The 20,988-nt window shown below is 48.2% G+C and overlaps 1 protein-coding gene across 3 annotated transcripts; it reads right to left on the reverse strand.

Moving 5' to 3' along the window:
* Window positions 1–1,571: 1,571 nt before the first annotated feature.
* On the reverse strand, window positions 1,572–19,883 carry GPRC5A (G protein-coupled receptor class C group 5 member A). Of its 3 annotated transcripts, XM_040488873.1 has the most exons (5): window positions 19,602–19,711; window positions 18,936–19,119; window positions 5,212–6,140; window positions 2,840–2,898; window positions 1,572–2,546 (listed from the first exon to the last, which is right to left on the reverse strand). In XM_040488873.1, exons 3-5 carry the CDS (start codon window positions 6,131–6,133, stop codon window positions 2,454–2,456), a joined length of 1,074 nt encoding a protein of 357 aa, XP_040344807.1. In that variant the 5' UTR covers window positions 6,134–6,140; window positions 18,936–19,119; window positions 19,602–19,711; the 3' UTR covers window positions 1,572–2,453. The 3 variants fall into 3 exon arrangements, with proteins under 3 accessions (XP_040344807.1, XP_040344806.1, XP_040344808.1); XM_040488872.1 differs by lacking the exon at window positions 18,936–19,119 and having other exon boundaries at window positions 19,602–19,883; XM_040488874.1 differs by lacking the exons at window positions 18,936–19,119; window positions 19,602–19,711 and adding an exon at window positions 11,880–11,920.
* Between the last annotated feature and the right edge of the window lie 1,105 nt (window positions 19,884–20,988).

Raw genomic sequence — 20,988 nt, forward strand, 5'->3', positions numbered from 1 at the left:
CCCTGAGGCTGATCTCTGAGGTTTTACCGCCATCAAGTGGAAGCGTGGGGTATGGCAGCGGCAGAAGAGCCTCCGCACGACGCCAGAGGCAGAGAGGAGACTCTGACAGTGTAAGATGAGAGGAAGGTTGCCGAGTTTCACTTCATTATCACCCATTTAGTTCAAAGGAGATGCCATTTTGGTTCCCAGACATCAATCAACCGGCGTCACTCGAGGCCCAAGCTGGGCTAAATTTGCACCTTCTATTTCAGCCCAGTGAAGATGGAAACCTACAGGAAGTCTTTGAAACCCTCTTGTCCAATATCGTAGTAATTGTCAGGTGCCCAAACCTCCAGTTCCTGTGATGTCCCTATTTTAACAGAAGAGTTTAATTATGGCCTGGACACGTAAGACCTGAAGACAGGGTAGCAGCCACGGACAGGGTTTGACAAGATCTGTTCGAACGGGGAGCAGTTATCTACAAGAAACAAGGAAGAAACAAGGAAGGATTCGGCGAGGTGATGGCCTACTTGTCCAAACTCTGTATTTCTTGGGAGAGAAGCCAGCAATGGGCGCCATTTCCATGTTTTCTCCTGTTTTTGAAGAGGCTGACACGAGGACTGCCGTAATGGGATTACAAAAGCCTGGCAGATCCTTGCCCCTAACAAGAAAGCAGATCCAGGGTATTCTGTGGCTTTGCTTTTCACTCAGCCCCCTTCGCTTGGTTGATGGGCTAACCACCAGAGGAGTAAAGAAAAGAGGGAAGGGAACATGTATTTCTTGAGTACCTACACCGTGGTAGATAATACACGTGAAATTATATTGTCTTCACCTGACAACAACCTCACTGAGAAAAGATTAACCTCTTAAGAAAGATTAGAATGGTCTAGAAGGGTCCATCTCATTATTTGTAATTCCCCCTTTTCAATACAAAACTAGGCTGATGCTGGGACAAAGCCATGTGGGAAACCACCAAATCTTTGTGGAATGTAAACATCCTTAATTCAGAGTGTCATTAATTCTCCACCCTCACCTCACCTCTTCCCAACAGGGTTTTTCCTTCTGATGAAAAACGGAGCATCAGGCTCTTAGGAGATAACTCCCAAACTCAGCTACGAATTTCTAAATGTCATTCCGTTTCTGCATATGGGGATTTATTCTTTTTCCTTCACCAAAGAGTGTTTCCTATTGCCCCACCCCACAGAACTGCTTCTCGAGGTAACTAAATAATAATTGCTAGTGACTATGCATTTTCCAAGGGATATTATGAACCGACTGTGTCAAACAGGGATCTGAACTCATCCCCTCCTACAATTAAACCTCCTGTGGATCGGGAAGCTGGCCTTGAGGACTCCTCCTGGTCCTACTGGGGCCACCAAAGCCCATCCCAGGGTTGCCATTCCTCTGCCTTCCTGGAACAAAACCTCAGAGTCCGTGGCCGTTCTTGGCTCCCCCTCTCACCCTTGCCTCTCACCCTTGCCTCTCACCCAACGGAACTGAACCTTGAACTTCGGCTCCGTGTCTTGAGCTCCACGTGAAGAAGACAAGAGCCTGCCGTCTCTCCTTCAGGTCCCACCGCAGCTCTCACAGTCAAAGAGTCGCCACCGTATCTTTATTGCATCTCCAAGTGAGGAACAGTGAATAACTTATTACACACGGAACGCTCTCCTTTGGAGGACAATGTCCTCTTGTGGGACACAGGTGGTGAACACAATGCAGAGCTATTTACAGAAGCTGAGGAGCAAGGCGCTGAGAGAAGGATCAGTGCCAGGAGTTTATAGCAAGAACAGTGCACAGATTCTCCTGCCAAAGAGAAATCGGGCTTCTCCCCGCTGGCGAGCTACAGAAGAGGGACTTCTGGTGAAGCGTACAGGGGAGCTTCAGTCTGGGGATGGACAGCATGTTTGGGAATGGTGACCTGTGAATTGGTGCGGCGGACCCACAGGGGTCCCGTGGTAGCACCAGAGATGAGAACGTTTAGGGTGACCTTGAGCCTCTCCTACCCCGGCGAGAAGGGAGGGTGCCAGTGAGTTGGTCTCCAGTGTAGATTTCGGCAGGGACAGGCCTTGGCTGTTTTTGCTCAGATTTGCCATTCTGCTCCGGGCCAAGCGGTCCTCACAAAACCCGTCTTGAGTTAGAAAGGCTGGCACCTGCAGCTAACCGCGCCAGTAAGCGGTCAGATGAGCAGAGCTCTCATGGCTTGTGAAATGACTGGGCACCGCGAGGGGCACACCCCGAGTTTGCCTGAGACTCCCTCCCGCTTAAAAGACGGATCCTAAGTATGGGACGAAGGAAAAACCCTAGAGTGCTGTGACCTGCCGTCCTGTTAGCCCCCCAGCAACTCCAGAAGGGAAGGAAAGCTCGTCCCAAAAGGTTCTGTACGGTTTCCTTAGGCGACTCCGGGTGTAGCCCACATCCCTTTGAACCCCCCCTGGTTGGCTGACTTGCTGTGTTCGCCCCACTCTTCGGAACAGCTAACTGCCGCCTTTCCTTCCTTCATAGTCATTGTAAGGGCTAGTCCGAGTCTGGGCCCGCGGAATGGAGAAGTCCTTTTGGGAGGTCCGATTCTGAAAAGGCAGCAACCATATCGTTAAACCCACTCCAATTCCCGGATATTTCCACAGAGCTCCAATCTGGGCGGGAATCTAACTCTCTCCCCTTCTCCCAACCCTCCCCCTGAAGCCCTGCATTCCAGGGTCCTGTGCTAACCCCTGAGGCAGATCACGGGAAAGGAAGACACCGCACCCTTTCAAGGTGGCCTTCCAGGGGCCATGAGAGTGGCTACAGCCCGTGTTCCCAAAGGACAGACATTCCAGGGGGGCTGACGCTGCTGGTGTAACAGGAGAAAGAAACCATTTACCTGCAGCTGAAAATGGGTGGCGTAGGGAGCATAGAGCGTATCACCTAGCTCTTCAAGGCCTGAAAGAGAGGGAGGGGGGGATTACAGCGTTAGGGTCCCCCCCCACCACATCATGCTTCTGCCTGTGCCTACCCCAATTCGGTCTATCTAAGCATCTATCTTCCCAGCAGACGCGAGTTTCATGTGGGGAGAGATTGTCCCAAGCCCAGGGCCAAACACAAAATAAGCACAATATTGGTTGAATAAATGAATAACCACCAACATAGGGTCACTAGGGAAGCACGTTTCCCGAAACTTTCACGGGTGGCGCACCTCAATCCAGGACCACTTGAAAAGCACTCTTGAAACCAGTCTTTTCAGAGAGAGAACTGTCCAAGCGCTGTCAGTTACCTACAGTGAAGCTCACTACGGATTTACCTGCTTCCTTAACCACCAGCAAGGCAAGAAAAAAAAATTTTATTACTTTCTTTGGGAGGGGGCAGAACTTATAAGCAATTGTTTTCTCGGTATTTGGGGAACACTGGAGGGATTTAAACTCTGGAACAGAAGAGTAAACGCATACAGTTGTCGTGAATACAATTTAAAGCAATCCATTCACCTGTTCCAGGTTACTGAGATTTCCCACCAAGTGTACCTATTCAGTTTACTCCGTGAACACCTCAAATACTTTCTCTGTGTTACTGTGGAGAATATAAGGATTAACCAGACGGATTCCTGGCCTGAGGCTGACACTGGAGAGCAAGGGATATACGACAGCTACACAAATAGCTATGAAATGAGACAGACTCTGATAAGAGCATTTCAAAGTTCTACAGCGTGTGGGAGGAGCGAATAAGGAGACTGGGCAATGTGTGCTCTGGAAAGGGGCAAGAACAGGGCACAAAAGCATGCCTGGAGCCTGGACACACAGGCAGGGAAAGGCACTGAGTGGCTTGGCTTGTTTGGACGGAGAGCACAGCTTCCGTGGTTGTTGGGTTCTCGCTGGGAAAAGCCTCCCTAAGTCAACATGGTGGATCTTAGACAGCCAGCAACGTCTGCGAGCAGGAACATGTGGTGGCCGGAGAAGTATTTTAGGGGAGAGGAAGGGGACAGGTGGCCTACAAAATGGATGGAAGGAAGGATGAAAGGGAGGAATCGCAGTTCGGGAATGAGAACAGGGAGTCCAGGAGCGCGGTGACAGAGTGAAGCCGTGAGAATGGACAGGAGTGGATGGGTGCTAAAACATCCCCTCCAGCCGCCCCTTTTCCCTTTGGCCTTCCAAGCGCCCCGGAGACGAATCACAGCTCCCGTGAGAAGCACCAGGAAGCTGTGCACCTCGGGCTTCAAGAGCAGAGGAAACTGTTAGCTGAACCTAAGAACCTAGCCTTGGAGGTCCCTCACTCCTCTCCCAAACTCATCCCCCCAGAGGTCGGTGTAAACCTCAGGGACTCTTGATTAGGCCCAGAGAGCAGTGGACACCTCACAGACCGACGGATAGGTCCCTAAGGGCAAGGGCAGTCTCTAGCTGTCGGTGTAGCCTTTTTCTGTTGTGAGAACAACAGAACACCTGGTTACTCGTGACTTCAGGCAAGAGCAAAATCATTGGATTCTTTTATGTCAGATACAATCTCTTCCCTCCCGTGGGCCCAGAGACACGCAGTAAGATGTGGCTGTGCAGGATAAATCAGAATCCTCAGTAACTTTATGGAGATTTCTGCGGGTTTGTGGTAAAAGGGCTTTCTCCCTCCTCTGTGCTCTGTGCCTACCGCAAGGAATCATGGCTTGGCTTTCTGCATTCAAATCTATAAAGGCTTCATGTTTCTGGAAGGAACACCCAGCTATCCTTCATAAAGAACACAATCTCGCCTACAGGTCTCTAGGGATGTTTCTAGTCATTCCTTTGCTCCAACTTATTTTGACTCAGAGAAACCCACAGGGTATTGTGTAGAAAGTACTAGATTAAAACTCCAGAGGCCAGCTTCTAGTTCTACTAGAACTCTAACCAGCTGGATGAGCCTTGGGGACCCTGTCTGTTCTGTCAGGGGTATGACCTGGATAATCATGAATGTTCCTTACAATTACAATATCCTATGATTCTGGGGCGCCTGGGTGGCTCAGGTTAAGCAGTTAAGCGTCCGACTTCGGCTCAGGTCATGATCTCACAGTTTGTGAGTTTGAGCGCCGCATCGGGCTCTGTGCTGACAGCTCAGAGCCTGGAGCCTGCTTCGGATTCTGTGTCTCATTCTCTCTCTTCCCCTCCCCCACTTGTGCTCTGTCTCTCTCTGTCTCTCAAAAATAAATAAAAATGTAAAAACAAAACAAAACAACAACCGATATCCTCTGATTCCCTCCCATCTTCCTACAAGAAATTCTCACCCAGCCGTGCTCTGTACCTTGAGTGATTTCCTCTTGAGAGTAGGCTCTGTTCTCCACACCATAGCTCTGCTTCATGAGCTGAGGTTTACAAAACGCATCCTCAACAGGGTAATCCATGGGGTTCCGTTGCTTCGTGAGCAGCTGAAACTCGGGCGCAACATAAGCCAACAGGAAAACCCAGCCATTGGCAACCAAGGCTGAGCTGAGGATGGTATCATCCCACTCGGGGCCAAGGGCAGAAATCAGGAGCAGGGTGATCCACGTCACCCAGATGGCAATGGAGAGAACCATGGTGAGGAAGACGTGGACCCCGTGTCTCTTCCAGCCAGTGAAGGATCCACAGAAGACGGAGCAGGACGTGAGGAAGGTCAACGCCATCAAGAAAAGGACATAGGTGAGCAACAGGACAAAGTCTTCATTGCGCCGAGAGGCAGAAAGCTCAGAGAAGATGGCGACATTGGTCCTGTTCATGGTGAGGACGATGTACTCAATAGCAATGACATCCTGCACCAGGCTGAAGCCCACGGCCAGGCCCAGCATCACCAGCAAGGACAGCGGCTTCCTCCCACGCACCAGCTTCGTCAGGTTGAAAGCATGAGCCAGCAGGCAGGAGAAGCAGAGGGAGAAGAGGACGCCGAAGAGGAAGAAGCGGGTGGGCCCTGTACTGCCATCGAGTTGGATGATGAAAGCGAAGGTGAGGCCGAAGATGCCCAGCACACCCAGCAGGAAGAGAAACTGGGTCGGGAGCACTTTTCGCCTGTTGGAGTCCTGCACCTTGCAGATGAGGATCAGGAGACCGAGCATGAAGGCCACCGAGGTCACAGCCCCCACTGCGGCCACCGCTTCTAGGACAATGCCCCAGATTTGAGTGGTATCACAAAGTCTGTGGTACTTGGCGTCCAGGCTTGAGCGGCAACCTCTAGGGGATGTCGTGGCCATTCTGGTCCTGCATAAACGCAAAGTTGAGGGGAGGGGCGGTGAGTCTCCTAACAAACTCGGACAGGCACAGGGGACCCAAAAGATTAGGGAGAACTTTCACATGTTTGGCCGGGGTTTTGCCTCTGAATTCGCTACGTTAGATGGAGCCACTAACTTTTCTCCACCTCTCATGGCAAGTTCTACAGACTGATGGAGGGAAAAGACAAATCTCCCCACAATTAAACTATATTAATATGTACCCTGATGCCAGACGACTCAGTGCTCTGCTGAGGAATTTCAGGGTCTCATTTCAAAAAAATATGTCACAAATACCTTGCCAGGGATCCTGATACTTTTGGCTAGTATTTTCTCAGGAATTATCAAACATGAAAATCTCTAAGCTTAAAGCTTTAATCATAATTTGCCAGTCTCAAGGCTTTCTCCACCTTTGCCTCTGTTTCGGACATTTGTAAGCATTCTGTCCTGTAAATTTCTCTACAGAAGGCCAAACATTCCCTTCACCACCATGGGATCCTCGACTTCAGCTTTGCTGTCACATATTACAAGGGTTTTTCCCCTCCTTGAGGTTTGTAAGGATGGCTCTACTCATTCCAAAAAGCAATGGAAAGAGTCTTCTATGTCAGAAAGAGTTCTTTATTAACTATCTGTAAGGAGGGACACCCTGAAGGACACAAAACAACGGTGGATAATCCAATAAAACATATTACGAATAGCTAATGCTCATTTTTACTGTGGATCAGAAACTCTTCTAATCACGTTTCGTATATACTAGTTTAATTTCAAAGCAGCTCTAGGAGGTAAAATAAATAAATAAATAAATAAATAAATAAATAAATAAATAAAAATAGCCCTGTATCACAGATGAAAAAACTGAGGCAGAGACAGGTCAAGTTACTTGCCCAACATCATATACGAGGAAATAGCAGAAGCAGCATTTGAATATAGGTCAAATTATAGGATCTATGCTCTCTACTACTGCAGGTACCACCACTCAAGTGAGTGCTAGTTGGCCTTAAATGCAAACTGAGATATTGTCATTCTCTCTGTCTCTCTCTCTCTTACCTCCTCCCCTTTTTCTCCCTTATCAGATGCCCCATAAACCAGTTCTGTTCATGGTCTTGATTCCACTTAGTTCAGCTCCATACAGGCTAGGAGCTCCCAGGGGATAGATGATCCACAAAGCAGGTAATCTGCTCACCCACTCAAAGACAATCAGAGTTGACTGGCTATATAGCAGATTACTTCCTACATATCTCTCCTTGACCTCCCAGGTCTGCTTCCTTCTCTGCTCCCACAACCTTCATGTCAATTTCAGACCCAGCTGATTTCCCGAACCCCATGAAATCTAATTCCTAAGAATTCAGGGCACAGTGGGAAGATAAATTGAGACATAGGAAGAGAGAAGGAGTTTGCGAATTTCCCAAAAATGTATGGTTCTCAAACTCCAAAGTCAATGTCCAGTAAGATGCTGAAATTCAAAAGTGCTAAGGCTTTAAAGTTTGCCAACAAAATTTTTTCTGAATTATCTGGCTGTTTATTAGTTTCTAGGACACCATTACTTTTGGTTTGTTGTACGCTATTTGTGCACGATTTTGGGGGGGGGGGGGCTTTAGTTTTTCTTTTCCTGATAGGATTGCTCACTCAACAATGAAGAGTCCTGAACTGACTAGAAGAGAAATATGGTCGGGACAGGGAGCAGAGGACAGAGGTAGGGGAAGGGAAGGCTCACTGAGAACCCCCCCCCCCCACACACACACACACAGAAAATCACCTGTGAAAGATCTCAGCTTCTGCTAATGCCAAGTAGGGAGAGCCTGTGAAGAAAGGAATTGAAAGAAGGGAAGCCACTGGCATTGGGAAGCAGGAAAAGGTATAAAACATCCGCCAGATCCTGCTTCTTTCCTTGTAGCAGAAAAAACAACTCAGAATTTCTTCACCACATGCCCATACACGCTTATAGACAAGACTTCTCTGGCCCTTCATGGCTCTATGGGATTATGTGATCAACCCAATGGAAAAACAACACCCTCCCTTCTCCTTCCATTTTATGTCCTCATGATCAAACCACAAGTCAGAGAACAGCACAGTGAGATATAGAACAGGCCACCGTTCACTGACTGTCCAGGGCAAATGAGCAGCTTCCTCAGTGTAGACAGAATTCCAACATCTGCTTCCCTTAAAGATACAAAATCTGGGGGCACCTGCATGGCTCAGTAGGTTGAGTGTCACTGCACTCTACCCCATGGAAATTATACCACAGTCGCCCCTACCGTGCAGAGCACAGAGCAAAGGATGGGTCTTCAGGGCAGTGCAGAATACGAAACGGGAGGAAGAAGGAAGGCAACTGAGCTTAGATATAGGCAACTCCTGAAACACAAGGACCCGAAGTCTGATCTGCCTTGCGTACCAATGTCCACTCCATGGAGGTAGGGAGAAGGGAGGTGCAGACCCCACTTACTGGTCCGCACCATGAATATGGAAGAGAAAGAACCCCCGTTGAGTTCAAACACGGTGCACACAAGGGAAGGGACCGAGGCCATGTGCATTTCATCCTCACTCACCTCTCCTTTCCTCTCAGATCAGTCAGAAGGGTGCATCCAGCAGGAAAGGTATCTCACCCTCCCAGCCCTGCCCTGCAACTGTCCCTTCCCCACTCTTCAAGGTAGTGCCGTCCCTTGACGGTAGTCATCATAATGACAGAAAACTATGAAGGACTTTGGGCCTGATGACTAAATCTTATCAGAGACTGATGAGGTGTTTGCCTGAAGGGCACCTGTGGTGCTGGACAGAGGAACAGTGAGGCAGAAACCTCCCGCCCCCAGCTTAGAGCTCCGGGCCCCTCCCTTGGGTGGCAGCTTTCAGGGTGGGGGATGCTGTCTGGGGGCCTCCTGGCATCCACAGACCAGAGTCCAACAAGAGCAATGGGCCATGGGTGTGGAGAGGGGAGAAACCCTATGTCCCTCAACTTCGCCTCCACCTCCCACCCCCAATCATGCATGGGAGACGGAGAAACAGTCCCTGAAGTACCTTTAAAACACTGTTTTTAAAGAGATGCTGAAATTTTCAAGCATACTCACAAAAAAAGAATAATATGATGGAGACCCCTTGGACTCATCCCTTGGTTTCACAAATTACCAATATATGGCCAATTTTGCTTCGTCCACATCCCCACCCACTCACTAGATCTTTTCTTAAGTTTATTTATTTGTTTTGAGAGAGGGGCAGACACAGGGGGAGAGAGAGAACCCCAAGCAGGCTCTTTGCTATGAGCTCAGAGCCCAATGCGGGGTTTGAACACCCGAACCATGAGATCATGACCTGAGCCAAAATCAAGAGTCAGACATTTAACCAACTGAGCCACCCAGGTACCCCTCACTAGATTTTTTAAAAATTTATTTATCCATTTATTTTAAGGTAGACTCTACATCCAACGTGGGGCCCAAACCCCCAACCCTGAGAACAAGAGTCCCATGCTCTACTGACTTGAGCCAGCCAGGCATCCCTCACTAGCTTGTTTTTAAGCAAACCGCAGACATCATATCCTTTTATACTTAAACACTTCACGTATCTCTAAAAGATAAAACTCCTTTTTAACTTAACCACCCTTTAAAAATTAACAATAACCCTTTAATATCAAATATCCAGTTAGGGTTCATATTTCCCAATTCTCTCACAACTGTCCTTTTAAAATTTTTCTTAGTAAATACGTGTTTATCTGAGTGACTAATTTTTTTGGAATTATCCTTACTTCACCTCCGTTAGCCCTCCTCCACCTCTTCCCCTGCACGACAGGCATTGCGCAATGGGTCTAAAGTGTCCTAAGTACTTTGAATTTGGTCAGAGGAAAATAAAACTCACTTACTTGCCTCATTAACAAGCAGCTCTGTATGGGGAAGGCCCTGTGTCACCCAGGGAGTGGCCCAGATGAGGAAAAGACACCAGGAAGGTGGCTGGGGGAAAGGACGGGGTTCTGAGAAGCTACGAAGGACTTCTAGAAAGCAAGGTTTGAGGGGGAAAGGGAAGCAATGAGCATTTGGGAAAACAAACTGCCAGGAGCTAGAGAGGAACCTCAGGGCGGGAGCAAGAAAGAGAAAATGGAATGAGACCACGGGTTATTTGGCCATCGCTTGTAACCAAAGTCAAGGGCAGAGAGATTTGGGGTCCCATCAAGAAAAGACTACCTCCTACAAAGTCCGAATGGGGGCTGCAAGGAGCCATTTACTCTTGGACAGCTCTGAACAGGGAGAGGATGTCTCACCACTAACTCATTCTCAGCAGGGGTGAGGCATGCCCTTATGCGCCCTACCCATTTAACCCTCACAACCACCTTCTGCTATAGCTCATACCCTCATTATCCCTGTCCTCCAACTGCAGCCACTGAGACACAAGTCAGCTGGCTCACCAAAGTCACACCGCTAGGACAAGGCAGGGTCAACTGAATCCAATTCTGAATTCAAACCAGAATTCTAACTCCAACATTACACCCGTAGAGCCCTATGTCTGGTAAGGAATTTAAAGCCAGGGGGGACCTGCCATTGGCAAGGTGGGGGGGTGGGGGGTGTGACTCCATCAGCACTCGGGCAATGCTCTAGGCTTTGAGCATGGATGAAATCCACCGAGGCACGCGGCCTGCCCTTGTGAGCTGCTCCAGCTGTTCAAGTTACACATAATACCCTCAGATTCCTGCACACTGGCCACATGCGCTCCACTGCAGCAGGCAGGGCAGGAGAGAAGGCTGTGGAAGAGGAGAAAGAAGGGCAGGAGGCAGCGCAGGGGGCTCCCATCGGTGAGCCCAAGGCAGAGGCACCAAAAGCCAATTTAAGATCCACCTCAGAGCTGGGAAATGGCCTGAGAAATCCCCATCCCACATTAGCAAACCCAACATTCATGTCCTGCCGATGACACCTCTTCAGGAGCTCTTGAATATTCCACTCCTCTGACCCCTCCACCTGGACCCCTTCAGAAGACACCCCCCCCCCTCATGCTCCAGGCCTGTCCTCTCTGAGCTGCTCTATCAGCAGCCAGGGGGGGAAGAGCCATAATCCTGCACAAAAGTGTAAGGCTCTGCGTCCTCAGCCCTGCCTGCCTCTTGCGCTTCCTACCATAGCCCTGTTCACGCAGCCCTGCAATACCTATTGGAAAGTCTGTGTCTTCTTCCAGACTGAAAGGCTCTTTGATGGCAGGGACTGAGTTGTTAAGTGTTTCTCCCCAGTCTCCAACCTGATAGATGGTAAATGCCTAAGTAGGATGGACGAGTGCGCTCAGGGATAGAAGTGGAGTCCGCTGGGAGAGGAGGGGCTGCTCAGAGGACAGCGTGGGTGGGGTGCGTCGTACCTGGTTTCCTTGCTAGCTCCCCGTTCACTGTCCCGAGTCCCAACCTCCCTTCCTCCTGTCCTCCTCATGTGGGCTGTCTAAAACACACTTCGGGTCCGAGGCTAGGGGCTCCGGGCCATGTCTGGAACCGTGCTCCTATCTGAATGACGCCAGGTGTCTCCCAGGAAAGTATGAGTCCTGAGATTTCCCAGGAATCAGGGAGAGATTTACTAGAATCCAGTCCCACATTCCCACCCAACTCCCTGATGACTAAACCCTGTACTTGGCAGGAACATGGTACAGTTTTAAAGTATGTAGCCTCTGACCTGGGACACAGGAAAGGGCCTTGAGTCATAAGGGTGAGACCCCCTTCACTTATTACAGCTGCTAACTAAGCTAACAACTCACGGTCCAATAATCCAACAACACCTACCACGCAGACCTTGAAGTCGCCTGGCGCTGTCCTAAACCCTTCTGGAATGAGTCAGGGCATGAAAGAAAAAAAAAAAAAAAAAAAAGAAAAGTTAAAAAGAAAAAAGAGAGGGGAAAGGGAGAAAGAAAGGAAAGGACAATAAGAGGAAGAGGTGATAGGGGAGGAAGAAAGGCAAGGAGGGAGGGAGAGAAGGGAGGAAGGGGGAGGCAGGAAGTCACTTCCTGGGCTCTAGACCAAGCCCTGTCTTCACCCTGCCCTTTCAGAGAGAAGGGGTTTCAGCTGCCTTCTGTGTGGACACTATCTCCAGGAACCTCCCTCCCCTCCTCTGAAAAAATGAGGGTGGGGTGCTGAACTCGATGGTGTGAGCCCACCTCCAGCTTCACTGTTCATGCCTCTGGAAAACTCCTTTTAGACAATTCCCAAATCTCTTTCTCCCTCCCTCTCATTCTTCTCCTCGCCCCACCTCCTGTCATTAAAAGAACATGCCCTGCCAACCCCTAACCAAACCCCAAAACAGGGCTGGAGGTGACTGAGGGTCCGAGCGCAGGCCAAGCAAGGAGAGGGCCACCAGGCAAAGGGTCACCTGTAGGACGAGGCCACCAGGTAGCAGAGCAATACTGACCTTAGACCTGGGCCCACTCTTGCCAGACCCAAGAACAAATGCCAGCATTGATGAGTCCCCCAGCTTCCCCAAGACTCCTTTCCTCTTTTCCCAGGGGGGCGAGAATGGGGTCTAGAGCTCCTGATGCCCAGACCTGGAAGGTTGCCCAAGCTGGTTGCCTGGGCCACACCCCCCTCCACCCCACCCCCACCGCCTCTGAGCGTGAATAACCTGGGGCCCAGAGCCTAGCCAAAGCCAATCTTATCTTCCTCCTTATGAGGCATATCTCATTCTTTCATCTGAAAATGAAGAAGACAATACCTACCTCTCAGCGGTGCCTGGGGAATGATACCAAATAACTTTAGTGTTTGTTGAAGCTGAGTCCCCTCTACCTGAGCCAGGAAAACGTGTGATTTTCTAGCATTTTAATTTTCTCTCTTTTTCTTGAATTGCCTCATTCAATGTAGCGCAAGAGTCCCAATACAATTATGAATAAAAATAATGACTCCGGACACATCCTGAGTTCCCCGGAGGCAGGCACCCTGCTGAGGGTTTATGTTTTTGTATGGATTCTCTCATTTACATGTTTTCACATTTATTGCTTCATTTACTATTCCTACAACCCATTTTATAGGTGAGAAGACAGACTCTTAGAAGTTACTGTGCCCAGTTTCACAGAGCTGAGAAGACTATCCCTTTATGAGTGGCCTTAATCATAATGTAATTTTTCATTTCATCTCGAAATCACGGTGATGAACTCTGAAGCTTTGCCTCCCAACTCCTGCCTCTCTCCACTTAAACCGGCTCTGAGAAGTCTCCACAGTGAGCAATACTACACTTGATCAACACGCATTTAAATGCCCACTCTGTGGGGCGCCTGGGTGGCTCAGTTGGTCAAGGGTCCCACTTTGTCTCAGGTCATGATCTTACAGTTCACGAGTTCGAGCCCCACGTCGGGCTCTGTGCTGACAGCTCAGAACCTGGAGCCTGCTTCAGATTCTGTGTCTTCTTCTCTCTCTGCCCCTCCCCTGCTCGCTTGCCCTCTCCCTTTCTCTCTCTCTGAAAAGTAAAAATAAACACTAAACAATTTTTTAAAAAAATAAATGCCTAGGGGCGCCTGGGTGGCGCAGTCGGTTAAGCGTCCGACTTCAGCCAGGTCACGATCTCGCGGTCTGTGAGTTCGAGCCCCGCGTCAGGCTCTGGGCTGATGGCTCGGAGCCTGGAGCCTGTTTCCGATTCTGTGTCTCCCTCTCTCTCTGCCCCTCCCCCGTTCATGCTCTGTCTCTGTCTGTCCCAAAAATAAATAAAAAAAAAAACAAAAACAAAACAAAACAAAAAAAAAAACGTTGAAAAAAAAAAAATAAATGCCTAAAAATAAATGTGTTAGGTACTATGCTAAGTCACACAGACCAAAAGTATGTCTACTGCCCCTGGGAGACCCAACAGAGTCACGGTGACATACAAAGAAGGAGACACGGGCTGTGCGGAGAATGCGAAGTGCACATGGAAAACAGTGATCCATTCTACCTAACGGGTTTCTTTTTTTTTTTTTTTATGCTACAGAGACCAGGGAGGTGAAGCATGAAAGATAAGCAGCAAAGAGTGGGAGATTTTTAGGAAGGTAGGTTAGTTCCCAGATTTCTGGCTTAGGCAACTGCGTGGAGCCTAGAAATGCAGGCGGGTGAGGACCGATGCCAAGCGTGGTCATGTGGAATCTAAGATGAATATGGAACGTGCAACTGGAGGCATCCAGAAAGGACAACACAAAGTCCTCCTGAGAGTTTACTCCGGGCCACACATTCCTGCCTTCTCACAACAACCCTATTATTACGTCCCCTTTCTGCAGTTGAGGCACAGAGAAATTAAAATAACTTGCCCAAGATCTCATGGCGCGTAGAAGCTAGGCTCCAGGACCTGGTTGTGCTGACCCCCTCTGCACTTAGACATGCAAGTCTGAGGCTCCGGAGAGGTTTGGGCTGTAAGTACAGAGTGGGCCTAGAGGAGGTACCTGAAGCCTTGGGAGGAGAACAAGATCACACTGGGAACAAGTACGGTGGGTAGGGGGCCAAGGGCAGAACCAGGGGAACACCATCTCACCAACACAGAGGTCAACAAAAGATGGTTTAAAACTTGATCAGGTCAGGGCGCCTGGGTGGCGCAGTCGGTTAAGCGTCCGACTTCAGCCAGGTCACGATCTCGCAGTCCGTGAGTTCGAGCCCCGCGTCAGGCTCTGGGCTGATGGCTCAGAGCCTGGAGCCTGTTTCCAATTCTGTGTCTCCCTCTCTCTCTGCCCCTCCCCCGTTCATGTTCTGTCTCTCTCTGTCCCAAAAATAAATAAACGTTAAAAAAAAAACCTGATCAGGGATTGGGGCGCCTGCGTGGTTCAGTTGGTCGAGCGCTCGGTTGATTTCCACTCAGGTCACAATCCCAGGGTTGTGGGATGGAGCCCTGCATGCAGCTCTGTGCTGAGCGTGGAGCCTGCTTAAGATTCTCTCTCCCTCTGTCCCTCTCCCCTGCTCGTTCTCTCTCTAAAATATAAAAAAAAAAAATTTTTTTTTCTAACGATCAGGGGTTGGTAAAAAAACAATCATCATAATAAGCCTGAGTGAACTGGTTTCCCAGAAGCCAAGGAGCAGCTTCAAAAAAAAAAAAAAAAAAATAAAAAAAAAAAAAAAAAAAAGTGGTCTGTAAGGGGAACAAAGAAGGGAAGGCCTGGGAAGGGATCTTTGAATTAACATATTAGCTCCTTTTTGTCTGTTATAACAGATTCAGTTCCAGAGCTTCATGGCTTTTCTCCAACTGGTCCTCCCAACCCTTCCTAACTCCCGTCCCCACCTCCATGCAAGGCAAACCAATCTTCCAAGAGTATTTCTATCCAGAAGGGGATTGTGACAAAGTCCTGCTTTTTGCCTCAGCACGTGCATTTGTTCTCCCAACCAGAAAGACCCTTCCCCTCCTCTTCACAATCCATTTACCATATTGCTTTGAAATATAACTCAAAACTTACCCCTATCTTGAGGTAATAATAATTTAATAATAATAATTTTAAAAATTATTAGTCCCATCTCATTCTAAATGTATTCTAAACTCTCATCATAGTTTTTGCGATTAAGTATTTCTTGGTACTCAAGTTTTTCCACATATATGTTTTATACAACACATTAATATCAATGCTGACTCCACTATCAGATAACAAGCTTTTTAAATTTTTTTTTCAACGTTTTTATTTATTTTTGGGACAGAGAGAGACAGAGCATGAACGGGGGAGGGGCAGAGAGAGAGGGAGACACAGAATCGGAAACAGGCTCCAGGCTCCAAGCCATCAGCCCAGAGCCTGACGCGGGGCTCGAACTCACGGACCACGAGATCATGACCTGGCTGAAGTCGGACGCTTAACCGACTGCGCCACCCAGGCGCCCCAATAACAAGCTTTTTAAAGGAAACAGCAAACTTTCTATTTGTTGGTATTCTCCTCACTATATGCTCTGCACAGGGGTTGCTGAGCAAATGTTTTGGACTAAGACTGGCCACTGAATATCTACTCAAAGCAAGTTATTTACTGGCAAGTGTGAGTTAATGGGGAAGAAGAATTTTGGAAGATGAATACAAGCTGATGCTTATCCTCATCTTTTTATCTAGGCTGAATTCTAAGACAAGGGTGGAGTCCCAAGGGAATGTCTCTGCCCATGATGAAGGATTAGTTACAAATGGAAAGTGTCTACAGGGAAATCTCCAGGATCCCCTGTTCTGGGTAGTCATCCTAATTCTGATGACATAAAAGTGATTATGGCATCAGCTTATGAATAACCTCTGAATAACATCACTGAATTGAGTTCCTTTTGTAGTAACTGAGAGAAAATAAGTTACCTTACCACCTTAGGCAGATCTAAACAAGCATAACTACAGTGTATATCCCAGTTTCTTTACTTTCGGGTAGTTCCCTGGAGACATTCCATACCATCTCCCTCCATTCTAAACAAAGCATACGAACTTTAGATTTCTGTGAAATAAATTGCTGGAATATAAAATACTAGAAATCTTTAAAAGAAAATAATATTTTGAGTGAAACTTCCAAATATTTTAGGCCCAGGATTTTAAGAAATAAAATTTCCAGAAAATAGGTGGATAAAGTAAAGTCCATACTGGTATACCAGCTCACAGCTCTCAAATATGCCTTCTTCTAAATATTTTATATATAAAAATAACATATTCGTGTTCAATCCAACAAGTCCCAAGCTAAACTTATCATCCTTTCTTACAAGCCTGTATTTCTAAGCCCTAAGAATGGCATGACCACTCACTTAGCACCCTACTCAATCTAAAGATACAATATAGACTACCTAATGTGGGAAAAGATTGAGAGAGCAGACCATGTGGCCAAAAATTATATGGCAATAGCAAGCAACAATTATTACATAAGTGTAAATGGTAACTTTTTCAATTTGAAAAAAGAATAAATTAAAACAACGGAAAAATCTAAATAAACACAAAAATAAGCAATAAGAAATAGTGTTTCTTTAGCAGGTATTATGTATCAAGTACAAAATTAAATAGCTTGCTGAAGGTAAGAAAATTAAGTAAGAGTTGAAGTATTAATATCACACAACGTTTAGTTAAGGCAAAAAGACATTGTAGGAACCAAAAAGCTTACTTTATAATCATTAAGGATACTCCACATTGAAGATACAACTATCATAAACTTTTATGCACTAAATAACATAGCACCAAAATACATAAAACAAAAGCTACTGGAAATACAAGGAGAAATTAAAAGAAATACTATAGTTATAGGAGATTTTAATATTTCTAGGAGACTTTAATATTCTTTATCAGTCCTTAGCAGATGAAATAGAAGAGTAATAATATGATAACTTTTTATAAATGTTCTATGGACACTTTAATTGAAATAGTCTCTATGTTCTTATTAGATCTCCATTGTTAATCATATAATTCCAATCCTCTGTATCTGTGATCAGCAAACATTTTCTGCAAAGATCCAAATAAGTAGTTTAGGGTTTGCAGGGCTGAAAGCAGCCATAGATAATGCATAGAAAAATGAGTATAGCTGTGTTCCAATAAAACTTTATTTACAAAAACAGGGAGTTTGCTGTGTTTGGCCATGGAACTAGTTTACCAATCCCTTTCTATATGATTGCTTCTGTTGAAATGGTTATGAAATATTTACAAAAACAGCATGTTTTAAACCACAAAAAAATCTGAAATTCTGAAATAAGAAACATACAGATTATATATTCTGACCACAAAGCAATAAATACAGAAATAAAAGTAGAAACAAACACACAAAACTGCTCAGAAAATCTGAGATCCTTCAGATGAAAATACTATTCAATTCATTGTTTCTTAAGGTCCTAATATACCAGCACATCATTTCCTGTCCATTTCCTCAGGTCAGTCTGGGTTTTTGTTTTTTGTTTTTTTTTTTCCAACGTTTATTTATTTTTGGGACAGAGAGAGACAGAGCATGAACGGGGGAGGGGCAGAGAGAGAGGGAGACACAGAATCGGAAACAGGCTCCAGGCTCTGAGCCATCAGCCCAGAGCCTGACGCGGGGCTCGAACTCCTGGACCGCGAGATCGTGACCTGGCTGAAGTCGGACGCTTAACCGACTGCGCCACCCAGGTGCCCCCAGTCTGGGTTTTAAACAGAACTGGACCTGAAGGCAAACTTCCAAAATGAGAAGAATGAAATCACAGTCAAAATTCATCCTCAATTTTCACTAAGTAGTGGAATGCTATTCTGCAAATTCCAAAGAAGATTCCCAAAGGGACACATGCAGATACAGAGGGGCTAGAATCTCAGCCATGGGAAGGAGATGGGGGCCTTGCCTAGACCCCTTAGGAGGAACTCAAGGCCCAGGCCCTGGCCTCCTCACAGCTGCAGGTTCCCGCAGAGCCTGGATGAGAAATCAGTCTTCTGACTCCAGACTGAGCGCACTTCCCAGAAATGTCACGCTCATTCCTATCTGCCCTCTGAGCACACATCTGGCCATATCCTCAGAGGAGCCTTTCTGCTTCCCAGGTAACGCCGCTGCTGACTGTTCCTTTCTGTCATTCCATCCCTCTCCTAGTGATAGCCAGCACACAGACCTGGAGGGGGGAAATCTGACCCCCATTCTCACCCCTCCCATGGGTCCCAGACCAATGTATCTGAAGTGGTTCAAGGATTGCCCTTCAGGAGTGAGCCCACATTGGTGTCTGATTCAACTGAACCCTTCAACAGGTGTGGCCTTTACAAACCCTCTAAGGAGAAAATCAGCCTGGAAAGAAGCCAGGAACAGAAAAGCCTTCCAATTCTTTGGTCTTAAGCAGGCTTTCTCTATTACTAGCCCTATGTTACCCCCACCCCGCCCCCCACCACCACCACACACACACACACACACACCCTTCCCCCAGTAGATGTTTAAGGGAGTATCTTGGACAGCTTTGGGGCCATACCTGGGTCCTATCTAGTTGTTGCCAGAAAGTGGGCTGTTATTGGATATTCAACTTCCATCAGCCCCAAGGTTCCTGAGCAACTCAAAGGACAGCCAGGGAAGGAGAGCTGTGAGACTGACAGCCTGACACTCTCATCAAGAGAAGGGGTGGCTTCAACGATCGGCTTCCCAAAATTCACAAGGGTCTGCTTGTTGTGAAAGGAGAACACAAATCAAAACTTTTCAGTACCTGAGTGAAGTAGCAACTGTCACTATGTCCCTCCTCCTACCTCCCTCCACCCCCAACTCCCAACCCTCTCCACCCCCAATCCCATCCTCTAAAATCGGTCTCCTTTTCTCTTCCCTAAGTGTGATCCCCAAGCTGCTCACGTGCCCAGCCAGGATTCCACCTGCTAGGAGTTTGTAAACGTGTCTGAGCACAAATATTATCCCGACTATTTTTTTGCTCTACGCCTCTTGCTCAGCCTGAGAACCTCAGGGCGGGGATTCTGAGTTCAGTTAACCAAACTAGAGAAATTCCATTCTTGGGATTTCTTTTTCTCACAGCCAGCTGTAGTCCATTACCAGGAGTTCTCTTTTCTTGTATCCCACCCCTCCCAAAGCCGCACTCCCCAAGGATTTAAATCTGGAGGCAGAGGGCGCCCCGGGCCGCGCGCGCCTCACTCACCCTTCTGCCCTGGCCGTGGCGCGTGAAGTTGGGCTGCTTGTTTCGCGCGCGTCGGAGGCGGCACAGGAGCCTCTAGCTGCTGGAGAAGCCCGCAGGCAGCTATCCCGCCCTCGCAGCGCTGAGCGGTTATAAAGGCAGCGGTCGCCGGAGGGAGGGAACAGTGAGGGGGTGAGCAGAGGGACACGGGGCGGGAGAGGGTCAGGGGGAGAGGACACGCCTATTCCAGTTCCGCGGCACTGCATGCTGTTATGAAAATAAAGTCCCCGTGCCAGGGTATGAACCAAAAGTCGCCTGACGTCAGCGGCACAGTCACCCTTGAAGGGGGGGGGGGGGGGGGACAGGAGGAACCACCGGGGCCCAGCCTAGCGCATCCAAAGTGCTGCGGGACGCGCGCACGGGCAGGTCCCAAGGCCCGGGGGGAAAAGTGGCCAGAGGGGACCTCTCGTTATCGTCCCGCAAGCTGTCACGTCCGGGGCGGGAGTGGGGGAGAGCCACACCCGCCCTCCCCGCCGGGCACCCCCCTCCGACAAGGGCCTGGGCCAGCCAGGTCGTGGCGCCTGGGTTAGCTCCTGGGTCCCACGGCCGGCGCGTGCACGCGCGTGTGTGTTAAATAGGAAGGAGAGCTGACCTCCAGGTGGCCCTTCCTGCCGTGGTGCGGAGAAGTTCCATTTCCTCACCTTTCCTCTTAGCTTAGCCTATCACTCTCCCCCATCAGTGCAGGATGGGAAGCCAGGCGGGGCAAGGAGGTGACCGCTCTCTCTGGCGCCCCAGCCAAAGCCAGGTCGAAACCAAGGAAGATTCCTCGGGGGTCCGGAGTCAGCTCCGCAAACTCCACCTGTCGAACTGTCCTCAGATGAGCAGCATTAGTGCCGTCCCGGGGTGGAGACCTCACTATCTCTGTACTTCCCTAACTACCTCTGTAAAAGCCTTGACCAGGCAGGTTGATGAGAATGGGGACGCCAGATAAAATTATGAAATAAAGGAATTTGCCTTTGGTGTCTGGTTCCGCCTCCCTCGCTGCCCACTCCTCTTCCATTATCAAGCCAATCCTACTGAAACTTGTCTTTGTTTACTTGTCAAACAAACAGTGTCAAGGCTCAGGCAAGGCTCTACCCCAAAGCCTTGGGGGAGGGGGAAGTTCTGTGCTTTTAAGGTGCCCATTGGCACTCCTGGTTACTATGCATGTGAATTAACAGGAAGGCCTAGGGCTCCCCAGCTTTGTCCTCACACCCCAAGTTACCAGGGTCTAATGGGCTTTTAAAATGTGACTTTATTCGGTTTAATTTCACTCCCAAGAATCCACAGCCAATGTCTTGAGTCTTGGAACATTTTCCTTGAGGCCTGCAGCCCAGGGGGCTGCAAGGGCCACCCACTCCTCTGCCCAGAC

The sequence above is a fragment of the Herpailurus yagouaroundi genome, unplaced genomic scaffold (genome assembly GCF_014898765.1).
Source record: "Herpailurus yagouaroundi ecotype Mexico unplaced genomic scaffold, PumYag 166, whole genome shotgun sequence".
Classification (NCBI taxonomy): domain Eukaryota; kingdom Metazoa; phylum Chordata; class Mammalia; order Carnivora; family Felidae; genus Herpailurus; species Herpailurus yagouaroundi.

Coding starts and splice junctions, on each gene's coding strand:
- GPRC5A (XM_040488872.1), bottom strand. CDS start 19,843: ATGCAGTGCCGCGGAACTGGAATAGGCGTGTCCTCTCCCCCTGACCCT. Junction 6,141..19,601: donor GCCACGGCCAGGGCAGAAGG/GTGAGTGAGGCG, acceptor GCGTTTATGCAG/GACCAGAATGGCCACGACAT. Junction 2,899..5,211: donor TCAAGAGGAAATCACTCAAG/GTACAGAGCACG, acceptor CCTCTCTTTCAG/GCCTTGAAGAGCTAGGTGAT.